This window comes from Raphanus sativus, chromosome 5 (genome assembly GCF_000801105.2).
Source record: "Raphanus sativus cultivar WK10039 chromosome 5, ASM80110v3, whole genome shotgun sequence".
Taxonomy (NCBI): domain Eukaryota; kingdom Viridiplantae; phylum Streptophyta; class Magnoliopsida; order Brassicales; family Brassicaceae; genus Raphanus; species Raphanus sativus.
This window is the reverse complement of record NC_079515.1, coordinates 421,275-443,166: the sequence shown is the minus strand read 5'-3', so window position 1 is coordinate 443,166 and position 21,892 is coordinate 421,275. Positions and strand designations below refer to the sequence as shown.

At 35.6% G+C, this 21,892-nt stretch overlaps 6 protein-coding genes across 8 annotated transcripts; 5 read left to right on the top strand and 1 right to left on the bottom strand.

Annotated features, from left to right (window-relative positions):
- The first annotated feature begins 4,209 nt into the window (after window positions 1-4,209).
- On the top strand, window positions 4,210-6,809 carry LOC108856991 (serine carboxypeptidase-like 25). The gene is made up of 7 exons (XM_018630907.2): window positions 4,210-4,548; window positions 5,040-5,243; window positions 5,325-5,800; window positions 5,940-6,070; window positions 6,148-6,243; window positions 6,334-6,439; window positions 6,535-6,809. The coding sequence occupies exons 1-7, from the start codon at window positions 4,284-4,286 to the stop codon at window positions 6,676-6,678; spliced, it is 1,422 nt and encodes a 473-aa protein (XP_018486409.1). The 5' UTR covers window positions 4,210-4,283; the 3' UTR covers window positions 6,679-6,809.
- A 143-nt stretch (window positions 6,810-6,952) lies between these two features.
- On the top strand, window positions 6,953-8,624 carry LOC108856992 (UDP-glycosyltransferase 83A1). The gene is made up of 3 exons (XM_018630908.2): window positions 6,953-7,477; window positions 7,548-7,974; window positions 8,071-8,624. The coding sequence occupies exons 1-3, from the start codon at window positions 6,982-6,984 to the stop codon at window positions 8,522-8,524; spliced, it is 1,377 nt and encodes a 458-aa protein (XP_018486410.1). The 5' UTR covers window positions 6,953-6,981; the 3' UTR covers window positions 8,525-8,624.
- Window positions 8,625-9,457: 833 nt separating this feature from the next.
- LOC108863366 (probable mitochondrial-processing peptidase subunit beta, mitochondrial) lies at window positions 9,458-12,436 on the bottom strand. Of its 2 annotated transcripts, none has more exons than XM_018637760.2 (9): window positions 11,729-12,436; window positions 11,153-11,317; window positions 10,928-11,065; window positions 10,692-10,843; window positions 10,497-10,605; window positions 10,269-10,367; window positions 10,110-10,175; window positions 9,916-10,023; window positions 9,458-9,819 (listed from the first exon to the last, which is right to left on the bottom strand). In XM_018637760.2, the coding sequence occupies exons 1-9, from the start codon at window positions 12,386-12,388 to the stop codon at window positions 9,733-9,735; spliced, it is 1,584 nt and encodes a 527-aa protein (XP_018493262.1). In that variant the 5' UTR covers window positions 12,389-12,436; the 3' UTR covers window positions 9,458-9,732. The 2 variants fall into 2 exon arrangements, with proteins under 2 accessions (XP_018493262.1, XP_018493263.1); XM_018637761.2 differs by having other exon boundaries at window positions 9,725-9,819; window positions 9,912-10,023.
- A 256-nt stretch (window positions 12,437-12,692) lies between these two features.
- Window positions 12,693-13,866, top strand: LOC108862893 (40S ribosomal protein S19-1). The gene is made up of 4 exons (XM_018637157.2): window positions 12,693-12,854; window positions 13,170-13,260; window positions 13,351-13,534; window positions 13,628-13,866. Exons 1-4 carry the CDS (start codon window positions 12,771-12,773, stop codon window positions 13,698-13,700), a joined length of 432 nt encoding a protein of 143 aa, XP_018492659.1. The 5' UTR covers window positions 12,693-12,770; the 3' UTR covers window positions 13,701-13,866.
- Window positions 13,867-14,139: 273 nt separating this feature from the next.
- Window positions 14,140-17,032, top strand: LOC108862892 (probable galacturonosyltransferase 13). 2 transcript variants are annotated; one of them, XM_018637156.2, is made up of 6 exons: window positions 14,140-14,607; window positions 14,898-14,953; window positions 15,041-15,196; window positions 15,266-15,856; window positions 15,944-16,246; window positions 16,353-17,032. In XM_018637156.2, the coding sequence occupies exons 1-6, from the start codon at window positions 14,397-14,399 to the stop codon at window positions 16,632-16,634; spliced, it is 1,599 nt and encodes a 532-aa protein (XP_018492658.2). In that variant the 5' UTR covers window positions 14,140-14,396; the 3' UTR covers window positions 16,635-17,032. The 2 variants fall into 2 exon arrangements, with proteins under 2 accessions (XP_018492658.2, XP_018492657.2); XM_018637155.2 differs by having other exon boundaries at window positions 14,142-14,607; window positions 15,038-15,196.
- Window positions 17,033-17,484: 452 nt separating this feature from the next.
- LOC108859590 (early nodulin-like protein 16) lies at window positions 17,485-18,607 on the top strand. Its single transcript, XM_018633499.2, has 2 exons — window positions 17,485-17,754; window positions 18,011-18,607. Exons 1-2 carry the CDS (start codon window positions 17,592-17,594, stop codon window positions 18,367-18,369), a joined length of 522 nt encoding a protein of 173 aa, XP_018489001.2. The 5' UTR covers window positions 17,485-17,591; the 3' UTR covers window positions 18,370-18,607.
- The last annotated feature ends 3,285 nt before the right edge of the window (window positions 18,608-21,892 follow it).

The window sequence follows — 21,892 nt, the reverse complement described above, 5'->3', positions numbered from 1 at the left end:
GATGAAATGAAATGAAAAGGATGACAAAAAAGGTTATCTCTCTGTGATCAGAGTTGAAAACTGTGATTTCATGATGATCCGATTGGATTTTTTTGAGGCCTGGGCCTTCGGAGGCCGTCAGATTCAGTTTGGTTGATTTTGATTTTCAAAATTTTCGGTGTTCTGCTCATAAATCTCATTCGGATTTTATAAATTACCGGGTCGGACTCGATTCGGTTCCTTTTGGACAGTTCGGATCAGATTGTAATGAATGTTTAAAATCGTCCAAAAATGTATTTTAAGCCTAAAAAATTAACAATTTGTTTTTCAAAATATATAAATTATTTACAAATCTATTTAATAATTAGTTAAACTATCTAAATTAACTAAAAATTATTCAAAACAACAAATAAAACAAATTACAAAATAATTTGAATATTCTAAAATATCTAAATCACCTTAATATATATAAAAACATCAACATATTTAACTAATTTCAGATATCTCTGGATCATAGTTCGGATTATAACCAAACTTCAAATTACTAAACTCTTAAATTCCGTTCGGATATTTTTGTATAATTGTTCGGATCCGATTTTGATTTTCCGGTTCGGATTTAGATAGGACTTGGGATTTTGAGAGGTGATTCAAGATTTGATTGTTTTGACTCCATTTGAGAGAGAGAGAGAGAGAGAGAGAGAGAGAGAGAGAGAGAGAGAGAGAGAGAGAGAGAGAGAGAGAGAGAGAGAGAGAGAGAGAGAGAGAGAGAGAGAGAGAGAGAGAGAGAGAGAGAGAGAGAGAGAGAGAGAGAGAGAGAGAGAGAGAGAGAGAGAGAGAGAGAGAGAGAGAGAGAGAGAGATGGGCCATGTACTGAGTTCAGAGCTTAAAAGATATGATAAATCATAATTTTAGTTGGGCCAAGCCCAATACAAATGTCCAACAATCATGAGGTGCTGCTGAAGGAGCTGCGACGTATGATTGGATGGTGACATAAGCGACTGTAATTGTACGTGATGTTAGCAGAGATTCACCGTTTCATGTCCTTAAAAACGTCACAGAAAGAGAAATGGAAGAAGGAAGAGAGAGACTGACACAAACTCTGAATATGTTAGGACAAAATATACGTAAGCACAGTTTCTTGAAATGACAATAACACTATTCCACCTCACTCGTTTCTCTGTCATTTCATCATTTACTCGTTTTAAAAAGAAGAAGAAAAACTGAATAGTTTCTATATACTTATTTATTTAGATAGAGATACGAAAGCGTCATTACTCATTACTATGAAACTTTAATATCTATCTCATATGCCAACTACCACTTCTGTGCTTCTTTAAATTCCATTAAGTCACTTTTAATCATTCTCCTTTTTCTTCCAAAGTTTGAGATACTTTATAAGACATCTGAAAGTAAAAAAATATACGTATATTGCTAAGCACGGGATCAGAATCTTCTAAAGCAAATGTCAGATTCTTCCAAAAATAGAGTTTACATTTATGGACAGAAACGCGAACTAAACTTGATAAAACACGCAGTTAATCACATGTGTCGAGCTTATGTAGCAAATTAAGTTTTTGTTGCTGTTGGGTATTTAGAGATGGTATTTACTATTTATAAAGTTACATAGAAGCCACAGACATTGATTATCAAGAAGTCATTCATCGTTCCAGGACCAGTAATATCAATATTCACCACGCCTATAAGCGAGACTGAATGTAAGTATAAATCATGGAGAAGACAAAAAAGATTTTAAAGTATAATACAAAATAAAAATGGAGAAAGTGTTGTGGTGACCTAGGAAATGATGGTCAAAGTTGTAGGTATTTCATCAGTGGAAAAGGAGAGAATACTTTTCCCCTATACATCAATTCTTGCATATATATATATATAATTTTTTTTTTGCAAAAGACAGTTTTATATATTTCTTGTATGTATTTAACATATCTATTCACTAAACGACCGAGAACAAAAGAACAATAAAACATCAAGAGCAGTATAAAACTTCCTTTTTGTAATAAGAGTAACTACAGTACCCAACATAAGTTTAAATTTTTCTCAAAAAAGAATTAGTTTAAGTTAATTCTTTTAAAAGACATTAATTTAAGTTTTGCATGTACTGATGTACATGCATGCGGAGATGTGGTATAGATATATAATTATCATATGAACACACGAATGATTTAATGCTCTGTCATATCAAATAACGTATTGGCTATTATAAGCTGGTGGTGTCATTTAAGTCATCATTGTATCTTCTTCCATATTTCATAAAGTTACTGTCACTGACAATATTGGTGGGCCTTTTCTTACAATCACTCATTTCTTTTGGCTGTTGTTTATCCTTTCTCGAATAAACTCGAACACACGAGCCAACAAAAGAAAATTAATAAAGATCTGGCTTTTCCTAAACAAAAAAGGAACTACAATTTCGTTTAATAGACTCGTTTTAGAGTTTAAACAGCTGCAGAAGAAATGGTCCAATGGGTTTTATTGGCAAAACGTTAAGTAATTATCAGATAATGTTTTAAAGATTACGTAGAGTAATTATCCTTCTATTTCAAAACAGATAATGTTTTGAAGATTTTGATGTTTTAAAATAGATAATATTTTGACATTTTTATAATTTTAGTTTGTTAAAAATGGTGTGATCAATGACATCTTATAATTCTTCTAATGACTGATTGAGTTAGTTTTATTTTATAGTTTTAATATTATTTTAAGAAAAATATATTTTTAATTATTATATATTCAACAAAAACATCAAATATTTTAGAATAGAATGAGTATTTTTTAATTCGGCGAGATGACTAAAAATAACGGTAGTAATTAACATAAGAAATTGACAAAAAATAGAATTAACATAAGAAACATAATGGAATCTACGAAACATAATTAAAAGTCAAACTACAAAAACCATGCTGAAAGGAAATTGATTAACTAAATTGCTGAATTGTTACAAAAAAAACTAAATTGCTGAAATATCACGTCTGAAAATTAATGAATTGTTTGAGATTATGTCTTTCCTAACTATTGTACCCATTTTTATTGCTAAAAGTTAAATAATACTACTGACCGTTAATTTGTTTTTTTTTTTTTTGACGGCACCGTTAATTTGTTTCTATGATCTTATTTTGACCAGGAAAGAGAGAATATGTAGTAGTATGAGTAGTATTACATTGTTTCCAATCTATATATCTATATCTATCTTATTAAAAGAGAAGTACCCATTTAAAAATACCCCTTAGTTTTCACTTTTATTTACAATAATATTAATTAAGCTTCCTATTTTTATGCATGTCTTTTTCACTTTAGTTAATGTGTTTTCCAAAATTAAATACACAATTAAATAATACTTCCTATTTTAATGCTTATCTTTTTCACTTAGATTAATGTGTTTTCCAAAATTAAATTTGAATTAAATACACTTCATTAACTTCTCTATTAAATCAATATCAAATTTAAAAAAATTATATTCTTACTGGACAAACAGTTCATAAAAATTATAATATCAATTTTTCATTTAAACGAATCTGAACGAAAAAAATATTACCAAATTTAAACCGAAACTAGATAATATCCAAACGGATTTACCATTTTGGCATCTAAAGAACCATAACCAAACCTGATCCGAACGAAATATTTCGGATATTACAATGTATTTAAATCATATTTATATACTTCAATATGTTAGCTATTACAGATAAACAATTATCAAAACACCAAAAATACTTAATATATATATTTATTCTCCATCCAAATATTCAAGTTAAATATATTTTAAATTTTAAATTTAGGTACTTTGGCTTACATTACTCAAATTTACATGTTATATTATTTTTATTTTTATATTTAGGGTTATTTAAAGATATAAAATTTTTGAAATTTAAAAATAGTTTAAACGGGTTATCAAACCTGCAAAAATCCGAATCAAAGCGGAACCAAAATTTATAAACACACGAATAAAGCTAGAATCTTTAAACTCGAAAATCTCAAATCCGAATAGATTTTAACCGAATTTGAATGGGTAACCAAATATTCACCCCTAACTTAGTCAATATAAAACGATCAAATATTATAAATATACTATTTTGTATAAAGAAATAAAAACTAAAATTGAAAATTAATACCCGTGCGGTCGCACGGGTCCAGATCTAGTATTTATTATTATAATAATCTTAGTGTCATTAATATTCTCCTCATTTCATCTCTCTCTCTCTATTTAAGACAAGCAAAAGGTAGAACTGTAGAATCCAATCTGAAAAGTCTCCGACACACTCTAAACTTTTCTTCCCCTCTTTCTGACCATGGCGATGGTAAAATGCATACTTTTCACCACTCTCATGGCCATACTTGTAATGACATCTCAAGGGGGAAGTGAAGCAGGAGAAGGAGAGAAACAAGCTGAAGCAGACCGGATTACATCACTTCCCGGTCAACCAAACGTCACGTTTGAGCAGTTTGCCGGCTATGTCACCGTCGATACACACTCAGGAAGATCACTCTTCTATTGGCTCACCGAAGCTTCTCACCTTCCTCTCTCCAAACCTCTCGTGATTTGGCTCAACGGAGGTAATTTAACTCTTACACATTATCTCCTTTAAAATTTATAAACATTATCAAATTGTCATTTAGCCGTTTTAGGTTATCAATTTATTTACTCCGTAACATTATAATGGAACTGGGATTATTTATCTACATTATTTAGTTTCCATAATACTAGTATTATCCTACTAGAGGCATGCGAATAATGCCCTAACTACCACTGGGGACTCACTATTTATTGGAGCCCACATTTCTCAAATAAAATAGTTATGTTACATGCATGCATTCAATAGATAAAATTGTACTGTTGAAAATTGAAAAATCATTAAATGCAAATTTCAAACCAGAAATCAGACACTATTTAATACACACCTAACTATCGGTCTCTCCTTTACACCCCCTGGCTTAAATTCAACCTCTATCCCAATTTTCATTTATCAAATTTACAAAAGTTAGATTCAATTTAATATATATTTTTTGTCTAAATTTCAATTTTAAAATGTTATAAAATTGAATAGGACCGGGATGTTCGTCGGTAGCGTACGGTGCGTCGGAAGAGATAGGACCATTCAGGATAAGCAGAGGTGGGTCCGGTTTGTATCTCAACAAGTTCGCGTGGAACTCAATCGCCAATCTCTTGTTCCTCGAAGCTCCCGCCGGCGTCGGTTTCTCTTACACTAACCGCTCCTCCGACCTCTTCAATACTGGCGACATCCGCACTGGTATAACTAAACCATAACCAACCCCCTTTAAATTACTCATGGTTTACCTTAAACCGACGACTCTGTTTCTCTGTCTTGCAGCCAAAGATTCACTTCAGTTTCTTATTAAATGGCTTCACCGGTTTCCGAGATACAACCGCCGTGAGGTTTACATCACCGGAGAGAGTTACGCCGGACATTACGTCCCTCAGCTCGCTAGAGAAATCATGCATTACAACAAACGCTCTAAGAATCCAATCAATCTCAAAGGAATCATGGTTGGAAATGCCGTGACTGACAATCACTATGATAATCTTGGAACGGTGACGTATTGGTGGAGCCATGCGATGATCTCTGATAGGACGTATCATCAGCTGGTAAACACGTGCGATTTTAGTCGACAGACGGAATCAGATCAATGCGAAACGGTTTACTCTTACGCGATGGAGAAAGAGTTTGGTAACATAGACCAGTACAACATCTATGCACCCCCGTGCAACAAGTCAAGTGAAGTTGGCCGTGGAGTCAGTGGTTCATCTGGTCGCCGGAGTATGCGTGTCCCTCATCTTCCTCACTCCGTAAGAACCTCTTTCCTCTGTTGATCTTCTGGTTTGGATCCAGTTTACTGTTTTAAATTGTTGGTTACATTATATAACTTACATATTTTGTTTTTTTTTTTAATATTTTTTTATATTTTTCTTCGATTTTTGTGGGTAGGTGTTGAGGAAAATATCAGGGTATGATCCATGTACCGAGAGATATGCAGAGATCTATTACAACCGGCCCGATGTTCAGAAAGCTCTTCATGCCAACACCACCAAGATTCCTTACAAATGGACAGCTTGCAGGTTCATAACATAACTTGCATCGTGTTAGTTTAGTTGCCTAATAACTCTGTTTTAATTAGAGTTGGTTTTGTTGGCAGTGAGGTACTAAACCGGAACTGGAACGACTCAGATTTATCGGTTCTACCTATATACCGAGAAATGATTTCTGGTGGGATTAGGGTTTGGGTTTTCAGGTCTGTGATTTTTTGTTTTCTCAATAATATATTAATATCACCGTGAAATATTCTCGTTATAACCCGTGGTATTCTTTTGTTATGGTTAAGTGGCGATGTGGATTCCGTTGTACCGGTGACGGCGACTAGGTACGCATTAGCAAGACTTTCTTTGAGTACCAAAGTCTCTTGGTATCCTTGGTATGTCAAGAAACAGGTACTAGAAACCAGCTGATTCTTTTCTTTTTTTTCTTTTTGTTATCTCCGGTATAGAAATAAAAAATGATATTTGAACCAAATATGTGGACTTAGGTCGGAGGGTGGACGGAAGTGTACGAGGGACTAACGTTCGTGACGGTCAGAGGAGCAGGTCACGAGGTGCCATTGTTCAAGCCTCGTGCTGCTTTTGAGCTGTTCAAGTATTTCTTGAGAGGCAAGCCACTTCCAAAGGCTTAAAAAAAATCCATATCAAGAGATGTAACATTCAAAATTATGGCGAGAAAAACAAACTAAATGTAAAGTTTGGGTTATGATTTATGAGTTATGAGATCGAATTAGTTAAATCAAATCTTAGAGTTAATGTGTTACTATCAGTTGTTTTCGTATTATACAAGTCAAAGCTTTGGTATCAAATTAGTCTTGATTCCCAAGGGGAAAACGACAAAAGTCAATTCGTACTCCTCCTACGAAGATTCGTTGTCCTTTGATTATTTATAATGTATCAAAAACTCTTATTTGGATAATAATTCAAAATAGAAAATGGGAAGGCCTCATGTCATGGTCATACCTTACCCAGCACAAGGTCATGTTCTTCCTCTGATGAGCTTCTCGCGGTACCTTGCGCAACAAGGAATCGAAATCACATTCGTAAACACCGAGTTTAACCACAACCGCATCATCAGTTCCTCATCCAAACTATCCCACGATGATTATGTTGTGGATGGGATCAAGCTTGTTTCAGTCCCCGACGGTCTAGAGAATTCACCGGAACAGAGGAACATTCCTGGGAAGTTGTCGGAATATGTTTTGCGTTTTATGCCGTCCAAAGTAGAGGAACTGATCGAGAGGATGATCTCGGAAACTAGCGGTGCGGTCATTAGCTGCGTTGTGGCGGATCAGAGCCTTGGATGGGCAATTGAAGTTGCTGCTAAGTTTGGGATCATACGAGCAGCGTTTTGTCCTGCCGCGGCTGCGTCTATGGTTCTTGGATTTAGTATTCAGAAACTAGTCGATGATGGTCTCATTGATTATGATGGTAAGATTAAATTAAGTTTTTGATCATTAAGATCAGCTTTTTATAGCTATTATTTTTTTCTATTTGTTAGGGACTCCGAAGGTAAACAAGGCAATTCAGCTATCTCCAGGGATGCCAGAGATGGAAACAGACAAGTTTGTGTGGGTTTGTCTGAAGAACAAAGATTCTCAGAGGAACATATTCCAACTTATGCTTCAAAACAATAAATCAATCGAATCAACGGATTGGTTGTTATGTAACTCTGTGTTTGAACTTGAAACGGCAGCGTTTGAAATGAGCCCAAAAATATTACCAATTGGTCCTATTGGTTTGGCTCATCATAATCTTGAAGAAGGATCTATGTCATTGGGAAGCTTTTTACCTGAAGACAGGCATTGTCTTGAATGGTTGGACCGGCAGATTCCTGGTTCGGTGATATATGTTGCCTTTGGGAGCTTTGGAGTTATGGACAAAGCTCAATTAGAAGAGCTAGCAATTGGTCTAGAACTAACAAAGAGGTAGTAATGGTTTGAGAATAGTCCGGTTTAATTTTCTAACTTCCCATGTGTGTCTTACTTATATATAACCTAATGAGTTGCATGTTGATTCAATAGGCCGGTCTTGTGGGTCACCAGCTACGGTTATCAACCAACAACCATACTTGGGTCGGATCAGGTCATAGTGGTGACATGGGCTCCACAGCGTGAGGTCCTTTTGCATCGAGCCATTGGATGCTTCGTGAGCCATTGTGGATGGAACTCTACTCTGGAAGGAGTCCAAAACGGCATACCATTTTTATGTATCCCTTATTTTGCAGATCAGTTTATCAACAAGACATATATATGCGATGTGTGGAAGATTGGATTAGGGTTTGAACTAGAGGAACATGGAGTCATTTCAAGGTTAGAGGTGAAGATGAAGATCGATGAGATCATGAGGGACAATGGAGAGTTCAAAAAGCGAGCTATCAAGATTAAAGAGATTGTGATGAAAAATGTTGTGAAAGATGGCATTTCTTATGAGAATCTAAGCAAATTTGTCAACTGGATCAAATCAGAAGTTACTTAATAAAGTTTAGTAGTTGAAATTTCAGAAGCATCATTTTGAGTTAATTAAATTTTAAACACTCCAATTATTAAACAGTTGATGTTTGTCCTTCTTAATATGACTACTTTGGAACAATGAGACTGACTTGTATTTTCACAAGTGCTATAGGAGACAATCCTTATAAGTTGTTTTCTACACTTGAATATCTAAAATGTTGTTGTATATGTATGGTTGTCTTGCTGTTGTGATCTAGCATCTTACTTTACACCGAAATCTTTAGAAGAAAATTTTCAAAAAATCTGGAGAAGACTCTTTAGATAAAAATTGTTACAAGAACTGACTGAACAAGTTAAAAGGTGAACCTGAACCAAAGGTAGATGTTAATTCCAAAGACTAATGATGTTTGTGATGATTTTGGTGGTACAAAGTGGATGTAAAATTCATAAAATGATGATGATGGTAATAAAAGTATGACAAGATGATTCTTAAAAAAGTGATATATATATAAGAACTACCCGGAAGAAACAAGAAAAAGTTAGAAGAGTTATTGAGTATGTGGAGAAAATCAGTAGCAGCAGTAAGTTGAACCACAACCGAACTTTCAATTTGGGGAGATATAAACTAAACCGATCGTTCTCTCTCGTAGAAAAGTATTAGCTAGATGTGAATTCGATGGGCCGGTTTTGTGGGTCACCACCAGCTCCGGTTAGATGTTACATGACATGATCCACTGTGAACGAAACTAAACTTTCGAAAGAGCCGAAAATGCCATCCCATCTACCATTTTTATGTATCCCGTGTGATGAAGACCTATATGATGTGTGGATATTGAGTTGGTTTTCTTAACATTTGGACGGTGGAATGGTTTCGGAAGTTAGATACAATGGAGAATATTAAAAGAAAAGAAAACTAAATAGATCGTTACAAAAGGTGTTGCAATGGAAGAATCCAGAATAAAGGAAATAATGATTCAAATTAAGGTTTTAAACCAACATTCCACACCTTATTAGTATGTATAGCAAAATTATGAAGAGAAGCAAAAACCAAAGGATCTCTAACATCTTCCAAATGGTAGATTTATTATTTTACCACCGATGGGAAATTTATAAGATTACAGCAAAGGAAAACTCAAAATAATGAATCGATCAGCCACCCTTGTTCTCTCTCTCTCCGCCTACGGAGTCTCCCGTGGGCGAACATTGCGGTGCTGTGACGGTTATTTCAGAGGCTTAGTAACGGTTCATGTAAGCTCTGCGTCTGAACTTGTTGTAGTCTGGCAAATCTTGGATCGGACCAATGGCTGAGATTGCAAAGTCCTGCGCATTTATCCCCCCCAAAAAGTCTCCTTAATTACTTTCGCGTTCGAACTCTCTTTTGGCCGTCTAAATAAACAGGACGAGAGATAAACTTACCTTGTCCCAGATATACTTGTTGGCGACACGTCTAACCGTGTTGGCATCAACAGCATCGATCCTTGCAAAGAGTTCAGCGGTTGGGATTCTTCTCCCATAGGTCAGCAGCTGCAAATATCACAAGTCATCTTTTGACCAATGCACATATTTTATAACATTCTTATAAAAGATGCTTAGATGGTTGATATCATTACCTGACGACCAATATCTTCAGCAATTGGACTAGTTCCATCCATGTGAAGCAATAGCGACGATTTCAGCTGTAAGGGAAAATTTAAAATTGTTTTATAAACAAGTGAGCAAGAAGCTGAAATTTGGGGAAGAGAGGAATAAACAGTTGTGTGTTACTAAACCTGATTCCGTGCACGTGTCACATCATCGTCTGAAACTCGGCCGGCCAACCCGGTTACCTCACGCATGATAGCATATGATAAATCATCTAAGCAATCAGCCTGCATAGAGTAACTTGCAATATATTAAAAGAGATATAATAAGAGAAAACTGCTTCTACAGAGAAAAATAACAAAGAGGTAAAGAGCTAAGCTAAGCTTAAGCTAGATGTGTTGTTCCCTAGGACTGACCTTAGCAACTGCGTACACGCCGAAAAGGCCAGTATCCTTGTAGTTGGTGTTGAATGCCATTATGCTTTCTGCTATTTCATTAATGGCAACCCTCTGGGTCAGGTTAGAACTGCGCACAGACAGGTTAATAACATCAACATATTGCAAAAAGATACTTTAACGTTGAATCCATGTGACAGAAAGCAAATATCTCACCCCATGTGTTTGCCACCACCAACATTTTTGTTCCATGAACCCAACATGGTTTGCATAACCATAAGAGCAATAGAATCTGGATCTGTCCAAGATGCTCCTTCAAAGGCAACAGCAAATTGTGCAAGGGGTAGGTCGTCATCAATCATTCGAACCTAACAATAATTTCAACGGACTATAAATTTAGAAAAAAGGAAAAAAATTAGGAACAACAAAGTCATAAGGGGTTGTGTCTTAACCTCAGAGCCAGTAAAACGAGCAGGTTCTTTGGCAACTAGCTGAGTAGTAGAAGTTGTATCAGATGACAACTTGTTAAATAGCTTCTTCACTTGCTCAACAACTTCCTCATGCTTGACAGCTCCTGCCGCAGCAATCACCTGCAAATATTTTGGAAAGAGGCAACATAAGAATTCATAAAAACTCAATAATAACTAATTGAAGAAAAATGATAAGAAATGTCATACCATCCTGGAAGCTGTGTAATGAGTCTTAATGTAATTCTGAAGATCATTTCTGGTGATAGACTTGATATTCTGAGCAGGTCCTAGAATAGTTCTTCCAAGAGGTGTGTACTGGAAAGCAGTGGCGTGTAAATGGTCAAGAACAACTTCATCGGTTTGTCCCTCCACCTACATAAATACCAATTAACAACAACAACATCTTTAAGAGAGTGAACGAACAACCAAATTACAATAAACTATATAGCTCAACAGAGTGAAGAAACACATAATGCGTAGCAGTCCACACTCTAATATCACCAAATGAATGCAAAATGCACACTAAATAGTTACTCCACGACCACGTAACATATGATTTAAGCTCATAAAATCAAAAACAGGAAAAAAGTTTTGATCTTTTAGTATCTAAAAAACAAATAGGCCTCCACACACATAAACTATGAACAGAGAGAACAGAACAAAAAAGTTGTAATTTTTAACTGAATGGAGAAACAGAGACATCTAAGAAACAAAACATTTGACTTTAAGTATAGAGAACAGAACATAAAAGGTTTGAATTTTTAAGAAGAGGAGTGGTGATACCTCTTGCATTTCCCTGAGGATGACATCACGCTCGCGGTTAATCCTCTGCTCCTCGAACTTAGAGTTCTGCAAGATATCAGCCAAGACATCCAAAGCCTGGTTCACATCCGAATCCATCACTTTCGCATAGTAAGTGGTCTGCTCCCTCGACGTATACGCATTGAGATGACCACCAATGTCTTCGATCTCCTCCTCCAAGGCTCTCACCGTACGCCTCTCCGTGCCTTTGAATATCATATGCTCCAGAAAATGAGCCGTCCCGTTCGTCTCGTCGGATTCGAACCTGGATCCGGCGTCGATCCATACTCCGACGGTGGCCGTCTTCGCGGAGAGATTGGATTCGGTGGCGACTCGGAGACCGTTGGGCAAGGTGGTGACGCGCGTCTCAGGGGCTGATAAGATGTGGTTGTGCGAGGCGAGGATCGGAATCGGAGATGCGTATTTGAGGAAACGCTGCTCTGGGCGCTCTAGCCTCTTCAGCTTCTCTTTGGTGATCTCGGCGGCGTGGTCGTAGGGCATAACGATCGGCGGCGATGGGGTGGGAGAAGTCAGAGAGGCTGAACCGAGGGCTGAGAGGGTGGAGGAAGCTCGTACGGCTCGATTCAAGGCTAGACGCCTCTGAGATCGGAGAGCTGAGGTCAATAGATTCTTCATCGCCATTAGCTGATGGCCACTCTCTCTCTCTAGGGTTTGAAGGAAAAGAAAAGGGAGACGAGAACTCGAGATGCGAACTAGTCGCCAGTAGTTATGCGATAATAAAACGTCGACGTTTTGTCCGACAGCGTTAAGACGTCGTCGTTTTGAAATGAGATATCTGGCCCATTAATAAGGGCCGTATGAAGAAGAACGTAGGCCCAGTAGTGTATGTACCCCCAGAACAGGTCGGGTTTTAGATCCGGATTTGGAGAAAGCCCTAAGTGAAATGTAAAAGAGCATATATATTTGCAGTGTTTTTGGATATTGAAAACCCTAGCCTTTGCGGTCTGAGAGAGAGAGATTCAGCGGCAAAACCCCTCTAGACGAAGATCTCTTCCCTTTAGCCATGGCAACTGGTAAGACTGTGAAAGACGTATCTCCTCACGACTTCGTCAAGGCTTACGCTTCTCATCTCAAGCGATCTGGCAAGGTTAGTGATTTTCCGTGCTCTTCTTCGGTGTATTTAGGGTAATTATCAATCTTTTAGCTGTTTTAATTTTGAAAGCAGAACCCTTTATCTGTAATTAGATCAACCTAAGTCTCCATTTCAGTTTGTTTCATTCTTTGTTCTTCTATTATGCTGTCTGAGAAAGCCTTGAATAGATATCACACTGTGTTCGTTTTAATGATGTCTCTTGTTCGCTTATTATGTCTTGTTCACAATCATTGAAGTTCAATCAACTCTTTTTTTTATTTTAACATGATGATAACCATTTCTGATGTACTGTATGTTGTTTTGTTTCAGATCGAGCTTCCCTCATGGACAGACATTGTGAAGACTGGTAAGCTGAAGGAGCTTGCCCCATATGATCCTGATTGGTACTACATCAGAGCTGGTAAGCTCTATTTCCGTTAGTCCCAGCTTTATTTCTCGATACTTGTATATAAAGTTTTAACAAGAATGCTCTTTTTTTTTAATGATGCAGCATCTATGGCAAGGAAGGTGTACCTGAGGGGAGGTCTTGGAGTTGGTGCTTTCCGTAGAATCTATGGTGGAAGCAAGAGAAACGGAAGTCGCCCACCACATTTCTGCAAAAGCAGCGGTGGCATTGCCCGTCACATCCTCCAGCAGTTGGAGACTATGAACATTGTTGAGATTGACACCAAAGGGTAAAAAATTACTTCCTTTAAAATCAAAACCATCCTCTCTTATTTTGGCAAGATGGTAATGGTTGCAGTGTGTTTTTGTTTGATGTCTTACAGAGGAAGAAGAATCACTTCCAGTGGGCAAAGGGATTTGGACCAAGTCGCTGGACGTATTGCGGTTGAAGTTTGAAGAATCAAAATAGTGTTTTGAGTTTTTTCTTCTACTACTTTTGAAACCAATGTGTTGCTTTTAGTGTTAAATCTTTTACCAATATCATTGCTGAGACTTTGCACTCATATATCTTTCTGTTTGTGTCTTCCGACATTTAAGTCTCATCCTCTTTCAGTTTTGTGTTTTTTTCTCTCTTCAAAAAGTATTTTCAGCCGAAATATTAAATAAAATAGTGCTGATAAAATAGATTTTTAGACGAAGAATGATGTAATAAGCAAGTTTAATGTTAGGGCATGAAAGACGGAAGAAACCTAAAATTAGCTTAATACAGGAACCCTAAACTCAAGGTGAAGACACCAAAATTCAAAACACGGTTTTATAATAGAACAAATCCAAAATAAATCTTCTAAACTAATCCATTTATAAATTAGGATGTTAAACTAATTACGATTCTTTTTTTTTTTTCTTCATTCTTCTTTCTCTTGTGGTGGTGGTGGTGGTGGTGTATTAATAATATTTATTTAGATCCATCCACCGGCGAAATCACTTTTGGGGGGGTGGGAGGAGCAAAGCAAAAACTATCTTCTTCTCTCATCGAATCGAAATAGAGAGATCATCATTAAATGCAATTGGGATCGGGGAGGTGATGTTGTTTGGATGGGGAGTGGGTGGAGGAGGAATTAGGGTTTTATTCTTATCGGGTTCGATAAAAGGATGCAACTTCACATATCGCCAAGCATGAGAAGCCTCACGATCTCCAGCAGCAATGAGTTTTTTGATTCGATGAAGATCAAAGTCGCACCTCCTCTCATCTCTTACCGAACTCTCTTCCACACTATCCTGATCCTCGCCTTCCTCTTGCCTTTCGTCTTCATCCTCACCGCCCTTGTCACCCTTGAAGGTGTCAACAAGTGCTCCTCCATTGGTATAACTAAACCCCTCTTCCTCTTTCTTCTTACCCTTTTGGTTTGTTTTTGTTCGGATCTCACACTTATTGCCTCGGATCTATATAATGTTGTTAAATCAAAGGATGGTCACAAGCATCTTGTTATTATGTTGTTTGGATCCAATGATTATGATGCTTTTAGCTCCAATTATACTTGTTAGTGGCAAAATGTGTCTATGTATTAATGGATCAGAACCAAAGATGTTATCTTTTTTTTTTTTTGCTTTAGAGCTGAGCTCATGAAATTTTCTTCTTCTTTTTGGCTTCAGATTGTTTAGGGAGGCGGTTAGGACCACGTCTTCTTGGTAGGGTAGATGATTCAGAGGTGAGTTGATGATGATTCCTTCTTTTCTTTTCAGATGGATTCCTCTTCATTTGTTTTTATTTACATTTTATTTTGGTGTTGCAGCAGAGACTAGTTAGAGACTTTTACAAAATTCTAAACGAAGTAAGCACTCAAGAGATTCCTGATGGTTTAAAGCTTCCTAATTCTTTTCGCCAACTTGTTTCCGATATGAAGAACTACCACTACGATGCCAAAACATTCTCCCTCGTTCTTCGAGCTATGGTACATTTCCATTTATCTCTGAAAATGTAATTGTTAAAACTGTAGAATGCTTAAATATGATTTGAACAGATTGAGAAGTTTGAAAGGGATATGAGGGAATCCAAATTTGCGGAGCTGATGAACAAACACTTTGCAGCAAGCTCTATTCCTAAAGGAATTCACTGCCTCTCCTTAAGACTAACCGATGAATATTCCTCCAATGCTCACGCTCGGAGACAGCTTCCTTCCCCTGAGCGTCTCCCCGTTCTCTCCGACAACTCTTACCACCATTTCGTCCTAGCTACAGACAACATTTTGGCTGCATCGGTTGTGGTCTCATCCGCTGTTCAGTCATCTTCGAAGCCTGAGAAAATTGTCTTCCATGTTATCACCGACAAGAAAACCTATGCGGGGATGCATTCTTGGTTTGCGCTCAACTCCGTGGCTCCTGCCATCGTTGAAGTCAAAAGCGTTCATCAGTTCGACTGGCTGACAAGAGAGAATGTTCCTGTTCTCGAAGCTGTGGAAACCCATCACGGTATAAGAAACTATTACCATGGGAATCATATTGCTGGTGCAAACCTCAGTGAAACAACTCCAAGAAAATTCGCTTCCAAGTTGCAATCGAGAAGTCCCAAATACATATCTTTGCTCAACCATCTTAGAATATATCTACCAGAGGTAAAAATAATTTATTATCCTTTCTCTCATTTCCTAAGGTAAAAATTATTTGAATTTGAGAATAAGAGTGTGAAGCTTTGTTTACAGCTGTTTCCAAACTTGGACAAGGTAGTGTTCTTAGATGATGATATAGTGATTCAGAGAGATCTATCTCCTCTTTGGGATATTGATCTTCACGGGAAGGTAAATGGAGCTGTGGAGACTTGTCGAGGAGAAGACGAATGGGTTATGTCAAAGCGTCTCAGGAACTACTTCAACTTCTCTCACCCTCTCATAGCAAAGCATTTGGATCCGGAAGAATGTGCTTGGGCTTATGGAATGAATATCTTTGATCTACGGACTTGGAGGAAGACAGATATCAGAGAAACGTATCATTCTTGGCTAAAAGCGGTAAAAGCATCATCAGAGAAACCTGTTATGTTTTTTTTTTTTGACTTTTATGATTTTGAAAAAGTGGCTAATCCATGTATTTTGCTTTTGATGATGTGTTGTGCAGAATCTGAAGTCGAATCTAACAATGTGGAAACTGGGGACATTGCCTCCAGCTCTGATTGCATTTAAAGGTCATGTTCAGGCAATAGATTCGTCTTGGCATATGCTTGGATTAGGATACCAGAGCAATACCAACATAGAAAATGTGAAGAAAGCTGCAGTGATCCACTACAATGGCCAATCAAAGCCGTGGCTGGAGATAGGTTTTGAGCATCTGAGGCCGTTCTGGACAAAATATGTGAACTACTCCAATGATTTCATTAGGAATTGTCATATCTTGGAATAACAAACGGGAAGCTTTCAGTTAATCTTGAAGAAGAGAAGTGGAGATTTGGCAGGGGGGTTTCTGGAGATATACATTGGATTTTTTGCTGGAAGATGAAACTAGTTACAGAGCTCTGCAGCAGAAAAGATTTGATTCTTCTGTAAGAGATAGAAGAGGTACCCTTTGTTGAGATTCTTTTGACACAGCAGAAGAAATTGGATTTTTTTTGGTCATGATCAGACAACACCACCAAACTCTGTTACATTTGCTCCACATGTGTTTTTTTTCTTTCTTTCTAAATTTGTTGGTTCGTAATTTTTGACAAGTTACAATTCCAATTTTTACAATTTATTTTCATTAGCTGATTTGTTAAGGTTCGTAATATACATGACCACTTTTCTTAGGGGGAAGGATTCTTATTATATTTGTCTTTGTAGCTCTCTTAAGCTCATGCTTAATGAATTCATGACATTAAAACGTTCTGCTTGCAAGATTAAAGATATGGTAATGACTTTGGTAGTAAAAGTTGGAGTGGAACATGTAAAAAGGATTTGCTAAAGACTGCTTTGAGAAAGGACATGGGTGGTGGTGTATATGTGTAATCCTAGGTGGATTTTTACAATAAATATCGTGTGGACAATAATCAAAGTAATGACGTCAAAAGAAAATGGAAACAAATTCCCGCCAGAAGAGGTAAGAAAATATATAATCACCAAAAAAGGTAATAAGACGATTAATGCCAGCAATTTACAAGCTGTAATTCCCTTAATTGTGTAACGCTTACAAGCTTTAATTCGAAAATGGCTGGTTGGTGGAAGAATTTACAGATCTTTTTCCTGAAAAAGAGAAATTTTATTAATGTCAGGTTTCAAGATTTGTCTGTCATTATTTTTAATTAAAAACCCGTTCACGTTTCTAGTGAGATAGACAGAGAGTCACAAAGCACTTACTGTTTATCTTTTTTTTCTAGAGTGATCGATGGCGAGAACTGCGGTGATGGCTGCGCTAGTGGTGGTTGCTTTTCTTGCGGTGGAAGTGGCGGCGAAGAAATGGACGGTGGGAGATAACAAGTTCTGGAATCCCAATGTCAATTATACCGTTTGGGCTCAGGACAAACATTTCTACCTCGACGACTGGCTCTGTAATATTATTCTCTCTTTCTCGACAATTGATTCTTATCACACTCTAGATTATATGATTTAGATCTGTTGGGAGATGAGTCTTTTTCAACTTTGTAAAATCTTGTCGAACACAAATGGTTCATAGTTTGTCTTAAAAAGATCACTAGGTTATCCTTTGGCCCTTTTCTTCCAAACAGTAAAAAAGATCAGTGTTTCTGCTCAATTCAAGAGTGTTGTTGATTTATACATAGTTTCTCTCCTGTTTGTTTCTATCAGATTTTGTGTACGAGAGAAAGCAATACAACGTTATAGAAGTGAACGAGACCAACTACATTAGCTGCAACTCCAATAACCCCATCGCTAACTGGACTCATGGAGCCGGAAGGGATGTCGTTCATCTCAATGTGACCAGGCATTACTATCTCATTAGCGGTGACGGTGGTGGCTGTTACGGCGGTATGAAGCTCGCTGTTTTAGTTGAGAAGCCTCCTCCTTCACCAGCTCCAGCACCTAGCAAAAACATTGCAAGAAGAGCCTTCACCGTCTCAGGTTTTGCTCCTCAGTTTGTTATTCCAGTAGCTGTATTTGCAGCAATCGGGTTAGTGTGGGACAATGTGGTACTGCCGTTTTGGTAGTCTTGATTTCTTCAAATGAGAAAAAAACAATTGTTAATTTGTTATCGTCGAATCCTCATATTTCAGATTGTTGTAGTGACAGTGTTACTCTCTTTTTTTCTTCTTCTTAATGTTGGTTTCGTGGATCTTCTTCTATCATTGTTCCCTGGACGTGTGGGAAATCAATTGTTGAAGAACAATTGTAGTTTAATTTATTTTGATGAACCTTCTAAACTTGATTGAGGCTATATTTTGGGCTCTGATTTGTAAGTTATATAGCATGCATGGGCTTTGATTTGTGAGTGTATAGGTCATGTCCCTTACGAGGGTATAATCATGAAACCGTGGGGAAACTTATGAAGAATATTTTTTTTCATATAGAAGTAAAACGATACCTTTTGATTATTGTGCAAAAAGCTTAGAAAATAATTTAAAATTTCTGTTTGATTATATTTATGTTTCTTTCAAACAATTGATGTCATAATCCCTATTAAAATATTACGACTAACTAGCTAAATCCTTCACTTTGGTTTAATCTAATCTACTTCTGAAACAGTGAAGAGTGGAGACCATGAATAGTCTCCTAAAACTATCGAAACCCTAACTCTGTTTTATTAAATAAATTTCTCATCAATAGCTAGTAAATAATCATTAAAAACAACAACCAACAAAACTATATTAGTTTATTGAGTATAACTAAAGCTCGCAGATTAATTTATATAATGACTAAAGCTGGCAGATTAATTTATATCATTATTTCATCACACAGAAAATGACGTGATTTTAAAGTTTAGTTCAAACCCTTATAGGAAATTCAATATCAGTTTTACCAAAAAGAACAATAATAATTCAATATCAGGTTTAAATGGTTGGTCGTGTGGTTTTCGGATTTTCGACTAGGTGAAGGGGACTAAAATAATGAATAAATTGCTAGAATAATAGATGGACCCTTGTCCCAAAGTCAAGACAAAACAAACAGCTCTTCGATGTTTTTCTAGTCATACTATTTGCTGTTCACCACGTTTCTTCTAATCTTCATACACTCTATGGACTATGCATCGAGCCTTTTTTATTTAAAACATACGTTATGTAGACACAATTTTTTTAAAAAAAAAATTAATGATGTTTTTAATAAGACCAGACATTATTTTTGTTCGTTATAATTCTTTTGACCCTTCTCGAGTTTTACTTGATGTTTCGAGTCATTAGAATACCGTAATATACTGTGTATACTATTGTTTTTGCTCCCGGGAGAAACAGAGACAAAAAGGTTCAAAACCCTTTTCACTGTCATCCTATGTTAATACATGATTCAACTATACATTTAAGCAAGATTTTCATATTTATTGATTTTTTTTCAAAATTTGTGGGTTGACCCCTTGTTTAAAAATTTCAAACCATATTATACATTTGAATTATTGTATTCTAGACTATCTTTTATGGTATATAGGAATCATTCTAATTTTTTAATATTTAGTTTGGTAAAATTTTATATACTGTCTCGATTTGTTGAATTAGCATTATAAAATCTTCATTATCTAGTGTAACGGAGACAACAGAGGTTCTAAACTCTTTGACCATCATCTTATGTTAGTGCTCGATGAAACTATAAAATAAAACCAGATTTTTATATTTTTGAAAATTTTCCAAAATCCGTGGGTTAACCCACTTCTAAAATAAGGAGTTTTCGGTAAAGACTCTATATACTAAAGTTTATACTAGTTCACTTTTATTTAAAAATTTCAAACCACATTCTATATTTGAATTAATGTATTCTAAACTATATTTCATGGTATACAAGAATTATTCTAAATTTTTAATATTTAGTTGGGTAAAATTTCATATACTGCCTAGATCAATGAAATTAGCATTATAAAATCTTCATTATCTAGGGAAACGAAGACTACAAAGGTTTTAAACTCTTTGACAATCATCTTATGTCAGTGCTTGATGAAACTATACACTAAAACCAGATTTTCATATTTTAAAAAATTTTCCAAAATCCGTGGGTGTTCCCTTCTAAAATAATGAGTTTTCGGTAAAGGTTCTATATACTAAAGTTTATACTCTTCACTTTTATTTAAAAATCTCAAACCACATTCTCCATTTGAATTAATGTATTCTAAACTATATTTCATGGTATACATGAATCATTCTAATTTTTTAATATTTAATTTGGTAAAATTTCATATATTGCCTAGATCAATGAAATTAGCATTATAAAATCTTCATTATCTAGGAAAACAGAAACTACAAAGGTTTTAAGTCTTTGAACATCATTTAACGCTAGTGCTCACTAAAACTTGATTTTCAGATTTTTGAAATTTTTCCAAAATCCGTGGGTTAACCCCTTCTAAAATAATGAGTTTTCGGTAAAGGCTCTATATACTAAAGTTTATACTCTTCACTTTTATTTTTAAAAATTTCAAACCACATTTTACATTTGAATTAATGTATTCTAAACTATATTTCATGGTATACAGGAATCATTCTAATTTTTCAATATTTAGTTTGGTAAAATTTCATATACTGCCTAGATCAATGAAATTAGCATTATGTTAGTGCTCGATAAAACTATACACTAAAACCAGATTTTCATATTTTTGATTTTTTTCCAAATTCCGTGGGTTAACCCCTTCTAAAATAATGAGTTTTCGGTAAATGCTCTATATACAGAAGTTTATACTCTTTACTTTTGTTTAAAATTTTCAAACCACATTATACATTTGAATTATTGTTTCCAAACTATCTTTTATGGTATATAGGAATCATTCTAATTTTTTAATATTTAGTTTAGTAAAATTTTATATACTGCCCAGATTAGTGGAATTAGCATTAAAAAATCTTCATTATCTAGAGAAACGTATACAACAGAGGTTCTAAACTCTTTGACCATCATCTTATGTTATTGCTCGATGAAACTATACAATAAAACCAGATTTTCATATTTTTGAAAATTTTCCCAAAATCCGTGGGTTAACCCCTTGTATAATAATGAGTTTTCGATAAATGCTCTATATACTGAAGTTTATACTTTTCCTTTTTGTTTAAAAATTTCAAACCACACTATACATTTGTATTATTGTATTCTAAACTATATTTCATGGTATACATGAATCATTCTATTATTTTAATATTTAGTTTGGTAAAATTTCATATAATTTCTAGATCAATGAAATTAACATTATAAAATCTTCATTATATAAGGAAACGGAGACTACAAAGGTTTTAAACTCTTTGACCATCATCTTATGTTAGTGCTCGATGAAACTATACACTAAAACCAGATTTTCATATTTTTGAAAATTTTCAAAATCAGTGGGTTAACAACCCCTTCTAAAATAATGAGTTTTCGGTAAATGCTCTATATACTGAAGTTTATACTCTTCACTTTTGTTTAAAAATTTCAAACCACATTATACATTTTAATTATTGTATTCTAAACAATCTTTCATGGTATATAGGAATCATTCTAATTTTCTAAAATTTAGTTTAATAAAATTTCATATACTGTCTAGATTAGTGGAATTACCTTTATAAAATC

Excerpts from the sequence above, each read along its gene's own strand:
- LOC108856991 (XM_018630907.2), top strand. The coding sequence starts at position 4,284 with ATGGCGATGGTAAAATGCATACTTTTCACCACTCTCATGGCCATACTT. Across the intron at positions 5,244-5,324 it reads TACTGGCGACATCCGCACTG|CCAAAGATTCACTTCAGTTT; the intron begins GTATAACTAAAC and ends TCTGTCTTGCAG. Across the intron at positions 6,440-6,534 it reads CTTGGTATGTCAAGAAACAG|GTCGGAGGGTGGACGGAAGT; the intron begins GTACTAGAAACC and ends ATGTGGACTTAG.
- LOC108856992 (XM_018630908.2), top strand. The coding sequence starts at position 6,982 with ATGGGAAGGCCTCATGTCATGGTCATACCTTACCCAGCACAAGGTCAT. Across the intron at positions 7,478-7,547 it reads TGGTCTCATTGATTATGATG|GGACTCCGAAGGTAAACAAG; the intron begins GTAAGATTAAAT and ends TCTATTTGTTAG. Across the intron at positions 7,975-8,070 it reads GGTCTAGAACTAACAAAGAG|GCCGGTCTTGTGGGTCACCA; the intron begins GTAGTAATGGTT and ends TTGATTCAATAG.
- LOC108863366 (XM_018637761.2), bottom strand. The coding sequence starts at position 12,388 with ATGGCGATGAAGAATCTATTGACCTCAGCTCTCCGATCTCAGAGGCGT. Across the intron at positions 11,066-11,152 it reads ATTACACAGCTTCCAGGATG|GTGATTGCTGCGGCAGGAGC; the intron begins GTATGACATTTC and ends AAATATTTGCAG. Across the intron at positions 10,606-10,691 it reads GGTGGTGGCAAACACATGGG|TTCTAACCTGACCCAGAGGG; the intron begins GTGAGATATTTG and ends GTCTGTGCGCAG.
- LOC108862893 (XM_018637157.2), top strand. The coding sequence starts at position 12,771 with ATGGCAACTGGTAAGACTGTGAAAGACGTATCTCCTCACGACTTCGTC. Across the intron at positions 12,855-13,169 it reads ATCTCAAGCGATCTGGCAAG|ATCGAGCTTCCCTCATGGAC; the intron begins GTTAGTGATTTT and ends GTTTTGTTTCAG. Across the intron at positions 13,261-13,350 it reads TTGGTACTACATCAGAGCTG|CATCTATGGCAAGGAAGGTG; the intron begins GTAAGCTCTATT and ends TTAATGATGCAG.
- LOC108862892 (XM_018637155.2), top strand. The coding sequence starts at position 14,397 with ATGCAACTTCACATATCGCCAAGCATGAGAAGCCTCACGATCTCCAGC. Across the intron at positions 14,608-14,897 it reads CAACAAGTGCTCCTCCATTG|ATTGTTTAGGGAGGCGGTTA; the intron begins GTATAACTAAAC and ends TTTTGGCTTCAG. Across the intron at positions 15,857-15,943 it reads TTAGAATATATCTACCAGAG|CTGTTTCCAAACTTGGACAA; the intron begins GTAAAAATAATT and ends CTTTGTTTACAG.
- LOC108859590 (XM_018633499.2), top strand. The coding sequence starts at position 17,592 with ATGGCGAGAACTGCGGTGATGGCTGCGCTAGTGGTGGTTGCTTTTCTT. Across the intron at positions 17,755-18,010 it reads CTACCTCGACGACTGGCTCT|ATTTTGTGTACGAGAGAAAG; the intron begins GTAATATTATTC and ends TGTTTCTATCAG.